At 36.0% G+C, this 19,276-nt stretch overlaps 1 protein-coding gene across 1 annotated transcript; it reads left to right on the top strand.

The window, feature by feature from the left end:
* Nucleotides 1-2,035: 2,035 nt before the first annotated feature.
* LOC115970798 (probable pectinesterase/pectinesterase inhibitor 7) lies at nt 2,036-4,690 on the top strand. Its single transcript, XM_031090411.1, has 2 exons — nt 2,036-3,130; nt 3,777-4,690. The coding sequence occupies exons 1-2, from the start codon at nt 2,128-2,130 to the stop codon at nt 4,469-4,471; spliced, it is 1,698 nt and encodes a 565-aa protein (XP_030946271.1). The 5' UTR covers nt 2,036-2,127; the 3' UTR covers nt 4,472-4,690.
* The last annotated feature ends 14,586 nt before the right edge of the window (nt 4,691-19,276 follow it).

A 19,276-nucleotide genomic window follows, 5' to 3' on the forward strand; every position in this document is an offset into this window, starting at 1 on the left:
AAGATATGAGAAACGTATACCAAATCAATTCTCTTTCTTTTGCTAAGTAACGAAAAGGGTGAAGCTTGTGTCTAGCGGTCGGTGTTACTGAACGCGTTGTGATATAGATATGCATTTAGTTATGGATATGTGTCCGTATCTTAACGGGTCCAGTGGCTACTGGCCACTGGACACAAGCTGGACCATGGTCATTGGACACAAGCCGGACCCTAACGAAAAAAATATCAATTTTGCACTAAATAAAAAGTCACTTTTTATTTTTATTTTTATTTTTAAAGGAAAGTGTTAACTAATGCTCAAAGAGCGTTTTGTTAGTGATCCATTTTTAAAAATTTTTTATGAAAAAAAAATTTAATAGTTTAATAGTTTTTTCAATTTTTTATAAAAATCATATAAATTTTTTTCTAAAATAGTTATTAATAATTTTTCTATGAGTATGCATTAACATGATCATTTTTTTAATTACTATTGATAAAAATAGCATTAATAATAAGTAACCCTAACTCTTTTGTTATCAACGGAAGACAACACACAATTCACAAACAACCGTTGATGAAGTCATGATTGGCCATTTATCACCAAGAGCGTTACAATCACCGTAAAGACTTAGTAATAAAGCCTCTAACAAGAAGGAAAACTATATGCGTCAGCCTCCAAGAACAGAAAGAGGCACACAATCATTCTGAAACTCTAGCTGTTGTTCTACATAAATTATTCTATACTTTTAGTGTCTGAGTTAGTTATCGGATGGTTCTTAACAGGCACCATCTAGATATTATTTCTTTAGAGTGCTTTGTTCATTACATGTAGCATTTGGTCTTCCATATGACATAGATGAGAAATTCAACTGTCAATCTTTGACACTATCATTTATTATAAAAAGAATAGCAGTGTATGTAAGTTAAACTTGAGCCATTGAGAAAGCAAGTCTCTATCTCATTTGCTTGCCGACCATTTGTTTTGAGTTCTTAATTATCACATGCTTATACTAATTTGTGCTCGTTACAAATAATAATGCTACATAGTTTGAATCTAGTGTACTAAATTCATTATGATGATGATTTATGTTTACTTTTAATTATGGGTTGTCACAACGTTAGTATAGTGATGAACGGGGTTTGAGTTTTGTGTACATGTTCTATCTCAAATTTATTTTATTTTATTAAGATAAAAAATTATGAGTGATCAACAATTATTTTTACATTAAAACGTCTCCGAAGAACCTCTCACCTCTCAATTGAGAGCTAAAAAATTTCTTTCTTTTTACTCGAGTCTAGACGGCATGATTTTGGCTCTTCTCAAAGACTATTGTATGTCAAGGTCTTTAAATTAACTAGGGGCCCTTAAACCAACATGACAAGACGTTTAAAATTAAAGTTTGACAATGAGGAGGACGAAGTTCTTGGAAAGTTATCTAGCGAAAACAATTTTTCTACGTCTTACGGAAACGATATCAAAGAATGTGGATACATCAGAAATCATCCCTAAAAGTAAATATGAACATATAATTTTTCACAACTTCTTATCACAGTTATAATGTAATGGAATATAATTGGTGAAGAAAAAATAATATGTCTATATTTAAGTAATGATTAATCACTCACAATCTACCACATTAAAATTATAACAAAAAAAAAATGTAAAATAATTTGTTGTATTAGAACTACTTATATTTTAATGGGCAGATTGTACTTGGATTTGTCACCAATATGACTGGCATCTACCCCATGTTTGACAAAAGATAACACATACATGCATATATAGTAGTACCCCACAACAAAGAATGTGATTAATTAGGCAAAAGATTAGATTTGTGATTAGTTTAAGTTCTATTAGATTCACTAATTAATTAACATTTGGATTACAGCTTGCTGCCTCATTCTCCGTGGCAACCAATAGATTAAGTTGACTAACATCAATCCCAAGACCAACGCGCTTTTGGAAAAATCATAAACGTTGACTTCACATATTCAATATCCCCATGTAAATTAAATCTCTCTCTCTTTTCCATTTTTTTTTAATCTCATCGAGCTCTCTCCCTTTCCCTATAAATTAAGCCTAATGTATTGAGTAAATTCCACCTCCACATCACATATATTTTTTGAACTCTCTCTTTTTGAAACCCCAATGGCTTCAAAGCTCTTCACTTTCTTTACATTTTCACGTTTCGTTTTCCTTGCCTTGTTTGCCTCTCTATCTTTTGCTGATACACAGAGCAATTTAACCAGCCCAGTCTCACCAGGAACCATTTGCAAGTCCACCCCAGATCCTCACTTTTGCAAAACAGTGCTCCCTAACCAAACCGCCAATGTCTATGACTATGGCAGGTACACAGTCCGAAAATCTCTGTCTCAATCCCGCAAGTTTTTGTCAATGATAGACAAGTATCTAAAGCAAAGCTCCTCTTTAACAAATTCAGCAATTCAAGCCCTCGAAGATTGCAAGCAACTAGCTGAACTCAACATGGATTTCCTCTTGAGCTCATTCCAAACTATGAACAACACTAGTAAAACTCTTTCTAGTGCAAAAGCTGAGGACATCCAAACCTTGCTTAGTGCTATTCTAACCAATGAGCAAACTTGTTTGGATGGCCTACAAGTCACAGCTTCAGCTTGGAGCGTAAGGAAAGGCCTCACTCTCCCACTTTCAAATGACACTAAACTATACAGTGTCTCTCTGGCTCTTTTCACCAAGGGGTGGGTGCCTAAGAAAAAGCAAAACACAACATGGAAACCTATTAAGAAACAACATAGTTTCCGAAATGGACGCTTACCCTTAAAGATGTCAAGCAAGACACAAGCAATATACGAGTCAGTTAGTCGGAGAAAGCTAATTCAGTCACAGGGTGTTGATGAGGAGGTTGCGGTGTCTGACATCGTGACTGTGAGTCAAGATGGAAGTGGAAACTTCACCACCATCAATGATGCTATTTCTGCAGCTCCAAACAATTCTGCCGCTACTGATGGGTACTTCTTGATCTATGTCACGGCTGGTGTGTATGAAGAGTATGTGTCCATTGCCAAGAACAAGAAGAACTTGATGATGGTAGGAGATGGTATCAATCAGACAATTATCACAGGCAACCGCAGCTTCGTGGACAACTCCACAACCTTCAATTCTGCAACATTTGGTAAGAACCATTATTACGTATTTAGATTCTAAGCTGCAAAAGTCAACTAAACGGCTCAATTTTCGATAATTTAGTATGCCATTCGAATATAATATATATGTTCGTTTTTTTTTCTTTGACAAATATTTTTTCTTTGACAAATATGTTCTATGTATATGATAAGTATATAATATGGTCATAGTTAGGAGTTAGGAAAATATTGACTTTTAAATTAAAAATAAAAATTTGTTGATAAGACAAGTTATATTAAATATAACATCATTTTCACATAATTCATTAAAGACATTATTATTATTTTATGTGATTGTAATCAACAAGTCATTTTAATAATGACGAAATTTTTTTAACAATGCCAAATTTATTATATTTATTGTACAAGTTATGGCATTCCCTTAAGAAAACATAATCTTATAAGATAGTAATATTTAATATATGAGTGAAAACAAAATTTTGAATTACATTATTTAAATCAAATTCAAATAAATTAATAAATAAAATATTACTTTCAAACAAAGGAGGGAGGGGCAGATTAAAAATAAATAAAACAAGAGCCAACAAGAAGCAGCAAGTAGTAGACAACTTTTACAATAAGTGGTTTTTTTTTAACCTAGGCATGATCTAATGGATTTTGATATTCAAATTGCAGCTGTGGTCGCAACAGGGTTTGTGGCAGTAAACATAACTTTTCGCAATACTGCTGGGGCAATTAAGCACCAAGCAGTAGCAGTTCGAAATGGAGCTGATTTGTCCACATTTTATAGCTGCAGCTTTGAAGCCTATCAAGACACCTTATATACACATACTCAAAGGCAATTTTATAGAGAGTGTGACATATATGGCACAGTAGATTTCATATTTGGTAACGCAGTGGCTGTTTTTCAAAATTGTAACATATACCCCCGACTACCAATGAGTGGACAGTTCAATGCCATCACAGCACAAGGTCGAAGCGATCCGAATCAAAACACGGGTACCTCGATTCAAAATTGTTCTATTAGAGCTGCCGATGAGTTGGCTTCGAGCAACATTACTTTTCAGACGTACCTAGGAAGGCCATGGAAGAATTACTCTAGGACAGTTTATATGGAAACTTTCATGGATAGTTTGATAAACCCTGCTGGTTGGATTGCTTGGAGTGGAGATTTTGCACTAAGCACATTGTATTATGCCGAGTATGATAACACGGGACCTGGATCAAACACTACGAACAGAGTTTCATGGCCTACTTACCATGTGATTAATAATGCTACGGAAGCTGCTAATTTCACTGTGGCTAACTTCTTGCTGGCTGATGATTGGTTGCCTCAAACGGGAGTACCTTACATTGGTGGCTTCTTTTGAGGAGTTTCTTAGGTATATATAGGCTATAGCTAGCTGTTTGTGACTTTGTTCTTTCACATATTCTTTATTATTTATTTATTTTGTCATCATTAATTGTTTAATTAAGTATAATAAGGATGTAATGGCCAAGCTTCTACAAAGTACATGTACAGCTTGGTTTTGACCAGTGAGGATCAACTGTATTGTACACTTAAATTACTTAATACAAGAATGTCAATTATTTTCAATCAAGATCGAAGAATAGAAACTTTTTTTTTTTATTCCACTGAGGACTAAAAAATCAACAGAGACTGCTACTAGTAAATTGGATGACTGACTTAGAGACATGAACATTATCACAAATCACAAGTGACAGTTAATTCTAAAAGTCTTTGTCCATACCCTAAGAAATTAACACAAGAAGCCAATAAAAATGGCACTGGGACCACTACTAACCCACAAATCAAGAAAGAAATTTGTATGAAAAATACACCGTTTGGAAATTGACAAGTTCCTGAGCTTTTTTGCTAGAACCAATTTTCAACACGTTATTATAACTTACTCTAGCACAAGGTGGGACATCTCAGACACTGAACCAGCAATGATAGATGGTTTAAAGCAACCCTCCCAGGTGTTAATAATATTGGTCTTGTTAATGGATGTTCTTAGAGCAATTGCTAATATTAAACAATTTTAGGAAAATTTAATTTTATACCACTTTCATGAAAAAAAAAAAAAAAAAAAAAATCAAAATATTAACTTTTTTTTTTCTTTTTCCTTAAAAGCTTTTCTAAAATGGTTTCCATTAAAATTTGCTTAGAGTATCTGTTAACTTTTCCCTAATAATATATAACATGGGTGATGGGTCAGATGTTGCTTAGCCAAATTGAGGCAGAAGTTGAGTGAAAAATTGAAGATAGAGTTTACATTTTTAAACTATTTGGAGAAATCATAACAAGTTAACAACCGTAAATTCATTTATATAACAAATTATATGATCACAATTTGGCTTTAGTTCAAAGATGCAAACATTTCCTATGGCTTCAGGCTTGCCGGTTCATATTCCTAACAAGAAAATAGATATTATGTCTCTTTCGAACTACCACTGCTTGGTGCTTAATTACCGCAACAGTATTATGAAAAGTTATGTTGACTACCACAAATCCTAGTGCGACCACAGCTGCAATATGAATATCAAAATCCATTAGATCATGCCTAAGTTAAAAAAAACTACTTCCTATAAAAGTTGTCTAATACTTGCTTTTTATTGTTGTGGGGTGTGCTAAACTACTACTCTGGTAGTGGTCAATAAAGAAAAATAATGAAACAACTAACCAATAAAATTTTATGTTGGCTTGCATTGTTAATAGAGTCATATTAAGGACACAATAATAATTATTATCTTTTTTTTTTTTGGAGAAGAAACTGATAATTTCATTCACAAAGAAAAGGAGTACAACACAGGCCAATAGCTAACAGACTCATCCTAGGCCTGATTGAAACAAATGAACTAAAAAGGGTGGGATAACACCCTTCCAAAGATTAGAAACTTGGTTACATTTGGCAACTTGGGCTAGCTTGTGGGCAGCCCTGTTGTAATCCCTTTTCACGTGTTGAAATAAGCAACAAGAAAAATAAGACCTTGAGAGCTAAATGCTTTGAACTAGATGACCCATTGAGCCACCATAATGGCCTTGAGAGATCGCTGAGATGACTGAGGTAGCATCAGACTCAAAATTAACATGAGAAAGATTCAACTCTTGAGCCAAGAGTACACTATGCTCCAAAGCAAAAAACTTAGTGCACTCAGCTGGGTAATGCGATGGCAAAGCCTTACAGAGAGCGGCAACCACCCCACCTGCTTCATCACAAATGATCACCCCGACACCAAAGTTGCCGCTGCCATCAATGGAAGAAGCACCATCCACGTTAACCTTGACAAAGCCCGATAGGGGAGCAACCCAACCACGATGGGGAGACTGCAAAATAGGAAAATCCCACGTGGTAGCCTCTTTGAAATCTTCAACAACATTCTTAGCAGAAACCCAGATCTGAATAGGGGGTAGACCACCCCCATCATGAATAATCTTATTTCTATTATACCAAACCGACCAGGCAATGGCAAAGAAAAATTCCAGGTGCTTGTCCATTGGAGAAGAACAAAAATGGTGTACTAACTCATTGAAATCTTTCACATTCAGCTGTTTCTCGATGGGACAGTCTTGCCATAAGGACTAAACCGAGAGTGCAAAGTCGCAAGAGATTAAAGCATGAATAAGGGTTTCTAGCTTCTCATCACAGATTGGGCAGATACTAGAGGTTTGTATGCCTTTTGCAGCCATATTGGTGAGCACGGGAAGGCCATTTACACAAGCACGCCAAGAGAAAATCTTAATCATCGTTGGGAGCTTTAGGGACTAGATTTTCCTCCAAATCTAAGCATTTGAATCACCAGAGGAGCAATCCCCTTCTTTCCTCGTGTCAAGGAGATTGGATGCAATGTAATAAGCACTCTTAACTGTGAAAACACCTCTCTTGTTCCCCATCCAAATGAGTTTGTCTTCAGGTAGACTGTGACATAGGGGGATTTTCAAGATCAAATCAACCTCAAAAGGCAAGAAAAGTGCTTGGACAGTTTCAACATTCCACCATCTAGTCACCGGATCAATGAGGGAGGAGACCATTGGGTAATCTACAATGGGGCGGGGGGGAAATGACCTTGTATGTGGAGGGGCTTGGGAGCCATTTGTCATCCCAAATGTGGATTACATGCCCATTTCCCACTCTCCATCTTGTTCCACTTCGTAAAACCTCCAGGCTATTGTAAATACTCTGCCAGGTGAACGAGGGGCTGATTCCTAGATTTGCATGGAGCATGTTACAGAATGGGAAATATTTCGCCTTGAGGATGCGGGCAGCTAGGGAGCTTGGATTTGAAAGGATTCTCCAGGCTTGTTTTGCGAGCAAAGCAAGATTAAAGGCCTGCAAGTTTCTAAAACCCATGCCCCCTTATGACTTGGGTTTGCACATTGTCTTCCAACCAACCCAGGCCATTTTGGACTCCTGATGCTTCTGCCCCCACCAAAAACTCGTCATTTTTTCTAAGTTATCACAGAGACTCTTTGGGAGTTGAAAGCAGCTCATCGTGTAAGTGGGAATGACTTAGTATTTCCTTTCCCTCCATAGAGAGCAATTTACCCTTCCAGCTAGCCAGCTTCTTGCTTACCTTTTCCTTGATCTCCGCAAAGATAAGCTTCTTTGATCTACCAATAATAGAGGGGAGGCCAAGGTACTTAGTATGACTAGAGTCCTGCATTGACCCAAGAATGCTTAGAATTTCATCTTTGAGTTCTTAGGAGGTATTTGGGCTGAAAAATATAGAAGATTTGTCAGTGTTGATTTTCTGTCCTGAAGCTGACTCGTACATACTAAGAATTTCTTTCAGCTTGTTACACTCATTACTATTGGCCTTATAGAAAAGGAGGCTATCGTCTGCAAAGAAGAAATAAGTGATCCTTGGAGCCCCTCTACAATGGAGATGCCATTGAGCTGATTATTCCTTGTCGCTTCATTAATGAGGGCAGAGAAGCCCTCTGCACATAATAGGAATAAATACGGAGATAGCGGGTCGCCTTGTCGGAGTCCCCTAGTTGGAACAATATTTCCATACGTTGTGCCATTGATGATGACTGAGTACGACACAGAGGAAATGCACTTCATCACTAAAGCGATCCAATTCTCATTAAATCCCATCTTCCTCATGACTTTTTTAACAAATGTCCATTCACTTCTGTCAAAAGTTTTACTCATGTCTAACTTCGCAGCCATAAAACTATCATTCCCCCCTTTCTTGTGCTTTAGGAAATGCATAATCTCATATGCCACCAATACACTGTCAGTGATAAGCCTATCAGCTATGAATGCACTTTGATTTTCTGAAATAATATAAGGAAGGATAGCTTTAAGACGATTAGCTAGAGTTTTTGAGACAAGCTTATAAACCACATTGCATAGACTTATTGGCCTAAAATCAGTCATTCTTTGGGGGATTATTAATTTTTGGCACAAGAGCAATATTAGTTCTATTAATATCAGATAAAGACATGCCAGAATTAAGAATATTTAGAGCCATATTTGAAATATTAGCGCCTACAATACTCCAGTATTTTTGAAAAAAGAGAGCTGACATACCATCGGGGCCAGGTGATTTTGAAGGGTGGAGCTGCTTGAGGGCGAAAGCTACTTCTTCTCTAGTGAAGGCACGAGAAAGCTCTGAATTCATCTCAGGAGTAACCAAGGATGGGATGGGAGCAATTACATTTTCTGTCTAACTCGGATGAGAGGTGGAGAATATCTCTTCAAAATAGCAAATGGCAGCGTTGGCAATACTATCCTGATCCCCACACCAGTTTCCATCTTTATCCCAGATACCCAATATTGTATTCTGCTTTCGTCTTTCAGAAGCCCTTGCATGAAAAAACTTGGTATTTTTATCTCCCTCTCTGAGCCAGTGAGCTTTTGAACATTGTCCCTAGTAAATTTCCTTGCTATCTAGGAGATCATTGATTTCCTTTCTTACCTGATTTATTTCTTCACCCAAAGACCCATCATTATCCAGCTGAATCAGGGAACTGAGCTTCTTTCTTTTTTCCTGGATTACCTCTGGGATTTGCCCGAAAGCAGCTAAACTCCAAGCCTTAAGATCAGCTGCACAAGCAGATAGAGTAGAAGCAATCCCTTTTGGCATACTCAAATTGCTTCTAGAGCACCAAGCCGCTTCAATAATTTCCTTACATTCCTCCCTCTTCATCCACATGGACTCAAAATGGAATCGACGTGCATGTGGTATTTTGGGAGCTTTAGGATCGAATAAAAATAGAGCACAATGATCTAAAGTGGAATCAACAAGATGGTGGACTCTGACCTCACCAAATTTATCAACCCAGTCACTTGTAGCAAACACTCTGTCAAGCCGAAGATACATCCTACCAGCACCTTCTTGCATGTTGCACCAGGTAAAATCCGGCCTCACATAGCCTAAGTCTTTAAAGCCACAATAGTTAACCACGTTTCTGAACTTTACCATCTGCCTCTGAGAACACAGCAACCCACCTGATTTTTCCTCCATGGATAAAATCTTGTTAAAGTCTCCAAAACAAATCCATGGAAGTTGGTACCGGTTTTTCAAAAAAGCAAGTAAGTCCCACAAGAATTGCCTTAAATGAGTCTGGGAATGGTTCTCCATTTAAAATATGAGTTTGTCTCTGTTACTATCGCATCAATGTGATGATTACCAAAACTTTTGATTTCTAAGTCAGTTTCCCTTGTCCAAAGGAGCGCCAAACCTCCACAACTTGGAACAAACAACCCATTTGCAAACCCAATCCAATCTCTAATTCTTTCCATACACTTAGTTTTTAGCTTAGTTTCCGATAGGAAAACTATTTTGGGAGCCCATTGTTGCACAAGATCATGCAACGCTCGAATTGACCAGGGGTTCCCAAGCCCTCGGCAGTTCCATCCTAACAAATTCATGGCTCCTGGCGGTGCTACATAGCAGCCACCGCCAATATATTTTCATCATTGGGACTTCCAACCAGACCATCACACTTCTTTTTTCTAGCTACCTTCTCTTCACATTCTGAGAAAATTTGAGACCCCAGACGTTTAAATCCTACAATTGAATTTTGGGCTTCAGAGTCCTTACCTTGGGTTAGACCTTGCTCTCTAACAAGTTTTTTATATGGCCTCTTCCAACTTGGGCTTTCATAAGCCCTTGATCTGGCTGTTGTTCTTTATTGGCTTCATAAGCTTGGGCCGACTTCATAGGCTTGTGTGGGCTTGTTACCTTAGGTGGATCAAAAGTCTCCTGTGCACTTTGGGCCATTTTAGATAACCCATCACTTATGCATTCCCGCATTTCAGAGACTTCCATAGGGGCAGGTGAAGACCCCCCCCCCCCAATCATGTGGGACCACTTCTTACTTCAGAACCTGCTTCCCTGCCTCCAAATTGTCTAATCCAACCCCACTTACTACTCCCTGACACTCCGAAAAGCCCAATGTGTCACATCCCACCATCTGATCTGACATGCCAGGGGCATTTGAATTTTTAAAATTTTTTGAGCTTTGCACACTGCCGTTGCTGGTGCTTTCCACAACGTGCGATGCCAGAGTAGAATGGAGCACATTTTCAAAAGTTTTGCCTGTTTCACTACCACGGTTATCACCGCCGGTATTATGGCTGCAGTTTGAGAAGCTCTTTGGCCCGTTGTTTCCACATTTAGAAGTGCCATACACCCTTAGCCATTCTCCATATTGGGCCGTAGCATTCTGTCTATCTGAGCCAGCTTTACAATGCTTATTATCATGACCTATCTTACCACAAAGGAAGCAAAACGTTGGGAGCCTTTCATATTTGAAGTGAACCCAATATTTATCACCTTCTACGCCAACAACATTTCCTCCCCTCTGAAGTGGCTTGTCAACTGGAAGTTCTACTCTTATGCGCATAAATTTCGCTTGATCAGACTAGTTAGCTCGCTTGTCCATCTCAATAAATTGCCCCATGCTATTTCCTATATCTCGACCAGCCACTTCAGACATGAGCTCAAAAGGTAAGCCCCATAGTTGTACCCAAAATGGGAAGTGGGTGAAAACAATATTTTCAGATATGAGACCCTTTTTCCATCTGCATAGAAGTAGCAGATTGTTTTCAAAGTTCCATGGCCCACAATTTTCCACCCATTTTATCTGGTAATGAGAGCCAAACTTAAACTGAAAAGTGTTGTTTCCTACCTCAATTATTCTTAGCTACAATCCCATCTTCCATGCCGCCCTAAGTGTGCTTTTTAGAGCTCTTGTGTTTTGTTGTCTGTTTGAAAGTAGCCTTCCAAACAAGCTTAGAGAACATTCCTCTAAAAGTTCTGCCCTGCTATGATCTAAGATTGGTATTTTTGCTTCTTCTTCCTTGGTGAGGTAGAGATTTTGAAGACTATTAACAACCTCCTGTTCCATAGTGAGGGAAGGTGTATGTCTAGGGGGGGGGGGTGAGACGCTCCAGAAGGGGAAGGAAAAACTTTGCCAAAAAAGGAGAGGAGAAAAAACTCTTACCAGAAAAGAGAGAGAGAGACTCCTACGGGGGAGAGAGAGAGATTTTTTTAATAATTATTATCTTTATTGTATTAAGAAATAATATTTCAATTGAACTTATAGTTTGGTTGTGTACATTAAAAGAGATGTAACTTGTAATATTGATAATGAGATTATTATTCAACGATTTCAAAATATGAAAACTCATAGAAGAGATTTGTAAAACTTTATGTTTTTTTTTTTGGTTATCAATATATGAAATTCTTTTTTTATTAGATTGTGTAGTTTAAGTTTCTAAAGGACTACTATGAGAGACCACGCCCCCCAACCCGTTTTTATAGGATGTTGGGCCAAACCCACGTGAATGGGTGGAGTCGTGTTATTACCTCTCAAAATAGAGGTTCGATTAGTTATATTTACCCCTTTAGATTAAAGGTTTTACAATGGAGTCGCCACTTATTTAATTATTGGGATAAATAAGAAAACTAAAATTGAAAAATTCCTCATTTTATTAATTTGAAATTGAATTTACACCAATCATAAAAAATTACATGACTTTGGTCCTAGATACAATCTAAGATAAAGTACATGGTTTTGTTTCCTAGTTACAATCTAAAAATTGAAAATTACATGGATAAGCATTCGATTTACTAACCCTTAATCTAAGCTCGGAGGCTATGCTACAAGGTGGAAAGGTGTTAGGTACCCACCTTACCCGGTGAAACCGGTCTTCTAGACTATGATGGTCAACATTCATATCATATTATCCAATATGTCAATCAATTTGCATGTTGAATTTGATGTGTGTGCATGTGATACACCCCAATTCAATTTATTAAGTATTGCACTTGGATTGAAAAATAAATTCTAACGAATGTGTGTGGATGGTGATATCCTAGATTCAAGAATTTAAAAGAATTATTAAACAAACATATTTTTCATGTTTTTTATGTGAATTTAAGATCGAAACTAGTGTTATGAATGAACATGTGATGAACAACCAAGTACATGTGAAGAACATATAAGAACAATTAAGAACATTCAAACATAACCACCGGGCCTACTGGCCCAAGTAGTACCTAGTCATGCTAGTGACTTTCAACTCAAGGGTTCTATCCCTTGCATAAACACTTACCCAGCAAAAAAAAAAAAAAAAAAAAAACATTCAAACATATTCAAAGGAATTTAAATGATTATTATCATGCTTTAATCTTAAACTCTCATCATGACAACACAAAAACAATTAGAGAAAGAGATTATACCTTCATGTAAGATCCATAAGGTGGAGGAGAAGACTCTTGAGGGAGGTCCTAAGGGTGAAGAAAAAGAAGAGTTAGGAAAGGAAGAGTGAGTCTCACTCAATACCTAAAGTCTTAAGAAAACCAAGATATGACAAGACTACTCAACTTCCTAGAACTCAAGAGAGGAGAAGAGAGGGGGGTTTTGTGTTATTTGAAATGAAGGAGGGGGGGTTTATATAGTAGTGGTAGAGGATATATGAATGGAAGACCATTTAATGAGGGTTGACAAAGAATCATGAACCTAGACCTCATTTTAGCCTTGGGGGAAATTTGGTGCATTAAATGGAAAGATCGGTGGGAGTGAGGAGCAAGCCAAAATTCGGTTTTCCCGCAGCTACTATAACAGTCTATAGAGCCAATTTTGAATAATCATATCTGACTCAATTCTGATCGAAATTGTCTAGTTCTTGTGCTCAAATTGAAGCCCCGGATGTCTAATTCCTGAAAAAATTAACTTCATTCACAGATTCAAAATATTCAGGGAGATATCAATAAAATGGTGAGCAGAGGTCATTTGTTAGAAAATGATTTCAATACAATTAACATTAATAGGTCCTAAATTAGCTCCCAATTAACATTAAATGGCTCCAATCACTCTCATTTCGGACTTAATTGGTTCCAAATTTACCCTAATTAAAAGATAATTGCACAAATTACTCATTGAATAATTAATGTTTAACTATGTAGTTAATTAGGTATGTGCAATCCTACCATAAAATGTAGTCCTAACCAATGAAATTATGACACATCATCATTCTCAAATTGATTATAATTATAATCAATTGAAATCAATTGTTCATAATCACATATAGTCGGATTTAATTTGTGATAGTGCATCTCGACCATTAGAACTTGATTTGATGATAACTTTCAATCTGATAGTCCAATTAGGGTTTATGACCAGTCGATTTGATCGTTACAACATCAAGATCATTTTAGTGAAATGAGATTAATAATCTAGTGACCAGAATAAAGATGCATATTTCCAAGGTAAAATTACCCTTTTACCCTCTATGTGAGGTTAAATGCGGGTTGCAAAATGGGGTGTCAACAACTACACCTTAAAAATTTCATGGAACCGCCACTGTGAGGAGGAGCTCGAGTCATTTGCAAACTTTTTTTTTTTTAACAAAAATAATTTGGGTTGTTTAGAGCGCATTTGAAATTATTTAGGTTTTATAAATTGATATGTCACCAATCACAAGAAATGTATAATTCAAATACTCATTTATTATTTTATTGAAATGTCACTAATCTTATTTATTAATTGTCATGTTAATATTTATAATTTCATTTATTTATTGTCACGTTAATTTGTCAAATACTCTAGGATTTTTCCAAAAAATGAATTATGGATTTATAGAAATACAACTATAGAGTCATTTTTTCATGTTAAAAAGTAAAATTAAGTGATTTTAAATTTTAAAAAAATTTATAATATAGAACATTTAAAATTACTAAATATTAAAAGGTATTTACTTGCAAATAATTGACATAATTGATGTGAGATTTTTTATAATGTGCGTGCATGTATTATTATGTGAATATGAATGAAATATATTTAATTGGAAGTTTCTTTCTTTTTAACTAATCTTTGTAAATCGTGCACCATAAGTAGTATTTGTAATTTATTATGCTATTATTATGTAAATGTCAATAAAATATATTTGGAAGCTTTGTTTTTATTTATTTAATATAATAACATTTGTAATTTATCATGATACTACATTACACACACATTTGGCACATTTTAAGACTTGCTTTTAAGGTTATTCCAAAAAAATAAGGATACGTTTGGTAGACTGTAATAAGTACTGTAATTTAATAATTTTTCAATCTATTCCTATGGTTTAGCTATTTAGTAGTTTGCTTATATTTTTATTACAGGAAATAATCATTCCTTATAAATAGCTATTTTTTAAGGACAAAATTTAGCTATAAAACCAGTTGTAGCCTAAGGCTACAAATTGCTCTAATAAACTGACATGTGTAAAAAATGGCTTGTGCATTTCACGTGATTACTTAAGTAAACTTAACCCAACTAACCCTAATTAATTACATCACCTATTAAAAAAATAAAAACTAAAAACTAAAACCCAATCTCTCTCTCTCTCTCTCTCTCTCTCTCTCTCTCTCTCTCTCCCCGACTTCTCTGTAAACCCAGCCCTCTTCTCTGTAACCCAGAAACCCAATCCCTCTCTCTTTCATCGACTTCTCAACACTGGTCACCCCTTAATCTCCATCTACCATTACCACATGACTCTCTCTCTCTCTCTCTCTCTCTCTCTCTCTCTCTCTCTCTCTCTCTCTCTCTTACATTATGCGTTTAATTTTCAATGCCCACCAATTGTTTGAAACAATGTCTATAGAGGCAATGATATTGTGGCTCAGGTACAAATAATTGATAAATGTTGCTAACATTGAAAATAGAAGCCTCAATTGGTGTTTTGTGAACAATGTTTACTTGGTGAGTGCATTCAATTAATTAGCATGGCATTGGTTTCATAATAGAAGTTACTTACATTCTTAAGGATGCTGAGCATATAAATAACCTAGCAATGGAGAATTAGATATATCATATATGAAAACTACAACATTACATGAGTCCAGCACCTTTCAAACTCAATTACAAAAACTCATTAGTTGTCAAAAGCATTTAAATTGAATGCTAAATAATCACATATTTAATGGCATTGAGTTGTTTAATGTTTACTCTTCAACTAAATTATTTATGATTGTTTTCTTTTTATGAGTGGACTACTGATATTGGCAAAGTTACAATCCCTTCTCTTTTGTAGACTTTGTAAATTATTTACATTTTAGCTTGCAGTTCCTTTAATTATTGCCACTTCCCTTATGGGTGTGTGTGTAATTTTTACCAAAAAAAATCTTTAGAAATTAGAGGGTTTCTATGTTTTCTTTCTAATAAAATGTTTATCACTTAAAAAAAAAAAAGAATGCTGAATGGCAATAGCTATCAAACAGAAGTGAACAAATGAGTATTCTTCCAACTGTTTATTTATTTATTTATTTTAGGCGAAAACCACATTTTCGTCCCTATATTTTCATGTTATTTCCACTTTGGTCTCTATCTTTTATTTTCATCGCTTTTAGTCTCTATTTAAAAAAACGACATCTATTTTAGTCCTTTCCATTAGTGCCATATGGCAAAGTCCTAAGTGGCAGATGGAGTGCATCGTTGGCACACTAAATGCTGACGTCAACATTAAAATAATAATATAATATATTATTTAGCATTTTAAAAATGCCACGTCATTTTTTAAAAACAAAAAATTAATTTATGAATTTAACTAAATGAAAAATAGGAAAAAACATAAATAAAAACAAAAAATAATATAAATTGAGATCTAGCTTTATTTTGAGTAAGAATAGACAAGAACACAAATCCAATCATTGTTTTGTTGGAAACCAAACACAATATCAGCTGAAACACACACGATTAGCCAAAACCTAGAAATACCATAGATTGGTTAAAAAAAAGATTTAAAAAAAATCTAATGTGAGATGAGAGAAAAAACCCAGATTGAGCACCCAAAACTTTCAGAACCCAAAGAATACAAACCCAGAAAATTAACACAAACCCAAAAATTTCAAGCACAAACCCAGAAAATTAAACACAAGAACACAAGAAAATCAAACCTAGAACACAAACGAGCACAAACCTAGAAAATCAAACACAACTCCCACCCAAATTTGAACAAAATACCCACAAAGCCATTAACCCAGCATTTTTGAGATTCCGGCATAATGATAGCTGCAGCTCGTAGTGGTGTAACATTCAAGAAAGAAGAAGGTGGCGAGGCTTCAAATCAAAGAGAGCAAAACAAAAGAAGAGGTGTAGAGTAAGTTTCAACTCTGAGCCCAAGTCATTATCTCTTGGTCTTTGGAGGACTTATCTAGAGCTCGAAGGCCGGTTCTTGATCTTCGATGGGAAGGCTTAAATCTGATTCCTGGTCATGTGCTATGGTCAGACCCATCAATGACTCTTGGTCTTTCTCCGAATAGAGCGAGGCATTGGACTATTGTGGGGTCTTGGTTTCTGATGAATCGTTGATTTCATGTTTCTGATGTCAGGGAAAGAACAATGGGTCAATAATTTTTTTTTTTTTTTTTTGATAAACACTGACTAGGTTTATTTACTTATTTTCCCATATCAAAAAAATTATTTTTGATAATAAAGGGTTTTCAACTAATATTGTGTTTGGTTGCTAACAAAATAATGACTGGGTTTGAGTTCTTGTTTGTTCTTACTCAAAATAAAACTAGATCTCAATTTATATTATTTTTTGTTTTTATTTCTGTTTTTTCCTTTTTTTTCATTTAGTTAAAATTCATAAATTAATTTTTTGTTTTTAAAAGATGACTTGGCATTTTTTTGAGAACATGACTTGGCATTTTTAAAATGCTAAATATTATATTATATTATTATTTTAATGCTGACGTCAGCATTTAGTGTGCCAGCGATGCACTCCGTCTGCCACCTAGAACTTTGCCGTTAGGGCACTGACGGAAAGGACTAAAATAGATGGTATTTTTCTAAATAGGGATCAAAAGCAGTGAAAATAAAAGATAGGGACCAAAGTGGAAATCACGTGAAAATGTAGGGACGAAAATGTGGTTTTCGCCTCTATTTTATGTATAGTTTTTAAAAGTCTCTTATAGTTGAATAAGAGATTTGAAATTCAATTTCCGCTTACATAAAAAAACTGATTGATATCTTGGTTTGATAATAAAGAGCTATTATCAAAGTAGACGCCATAAGTGCTCTTTAAGGATGAGTTATTGTGGGGTCCATCTTATAAAAAATTGACAAAATTAAAGTGATAGGTAGAACTCAAAAAGTTAGATTTATTTACTTCACACCCTATGAAACTGGTCAGAAATATAACATAACACAAAAATATGACATAAAGGAAGCACCTTACCTTGTCTTCTCTTAAAAAATATATATATATATATATATATCAAAAAAAAAAAAAAAAAAAAAACGTCTAGTTGTAAGTGTCATGCGTCATGCCTTCTCTCAAGGGGGGTATTGGCCAACCTTGTTGATAACTTCTCTCATCTTGAGAGCTTTCTCTCATCTCCGTTTGTGTTTGACGGCGCCATTTGTTTCGGCGTTGTTCCCCTTACCGTAGTTATCCCATATCTTTCCATATCTCTCTACCTTTCACTTCCTTCTTGTCTTTCCATTCTCTTTATGACTCTCCTATCCCTTTAGCTTATACCTCTGTTCACCCACTTATTTCGTTTTTTGGGTCTTGTTTGCTTGGTCCGTGTATAGTGGATTGATTGTGCCTCCTTTTCAACCTTTCTTTATTCTTTGTTCTACCTTTCGTTTTCAACTTTTTAGCCATCTTTTCTTCTCTTCTCCACCTGTCTCCTTTTCTTTTTTCTTTTTTTAACTTTCCTTGTCTTCTTCCTATCCGTGTCTTACTCTGTTTTCTTTGAATTCTTGCTCTTTATCTGCCTTGCTGAACATGGGGGACCAGATTCCAGCAAGGGAGTATGGGTGGATTGAAAGCAGTGGGTCCGATATCAGTGTTGGCCCATTTACAAAAGAAAGTGATGACTCTTCTTAGTTCAATGATGGTTATGAGACACCTTTTGCTAGGCATGGGCCAGTTATTGAAGCGGATACTGAGAATCTCAACATGCAAAGAGAGTTCTGGAATCATTGTGCCTTTGGATTCCTTTTGGACTACAGGAAGTTTTCCGTTCACCATCTACAACAAATTATCAACTCTGCATGGAGGATTAGAGGTGTGGTTTCTGTCATTGGAAGGGATTCGTTTTTCTATATACTGCATTTTGAAGTCCTGGAAGATCTAAACCATTTCTGCTCTGAGGGCCCATGGGCTGTAGATGGTGCGCTTCCGATTTTGGAGAAATGGAAGCCTAACTTGGTTGTAAGTCGTTTACAACTTAATTTTGTCTCTATATGGGTTCAATTACATGGACTTCCTCTAGAGTATCAATATCCTGAGTTGGCAGAACGCATGGGTCAAATCATGGGCATTCTGGAAAGAGTGGATTGGGAGGACAGTATTCCCAGAAATATTAGATTTTTGAGGGTGAGGGTTCGAATTGATCCCTGGATGCCATTAATGGCAGGTTTTATGCTCAATCTTGATGATGGCACTCGGACTTGGGTGCACTCACTGTGGTTTAATTGGTCACATGAGGGGTCAATGCAACGTGAGTTTGGATGAGATCGAGAGAATGCTTATCCATCAGAGAAACCGGATCCAACGCATGCACCAGGTACAGTTTGGGTTTGACTCTTTAGAACCCCATTTTCACAACGAGTTGAGGGCTTTTTATAACAAAAGAAGGAGGTGGACTACCCGTGTAAGGTATGGTAACCTTCAACAGCCTCATCACCCACATGCACACCCTGTTTCAACCCCAGC

The sequence above is a fragment of the Quercus lobata genome, chromosome 12 (assembly GCF_001633185.2).
Source record: "Quercus lobata isolate SW786 chromosome 12, ValleyOak3.0 Primary Assembly, whole genome shotgun sequence".
In the NCBI taxonomy this organism is placed as follows: Eukaryota; Viridiplantae; Streptophyta; class Magnoliopsida; order Fagales; family Fagaceae; genus Quercus; species Quercus lobata.

Coding starts and splice junctions, on each gene's coding strand:
- LOC115970798 (XM_031090411.1), top strand. CDS start 2,128: ATGGCTTCAAAGCTCTTCACTTTCTTTACATTTTCACGTTTCGTTTTC. Junction 3,131..3,776: donor CTTCAATTCTGCAACATTTG/GTAAGAACCATT, acceptor TTCAAATTGCAG/CTGTGGTCGCAACAGGGTTT.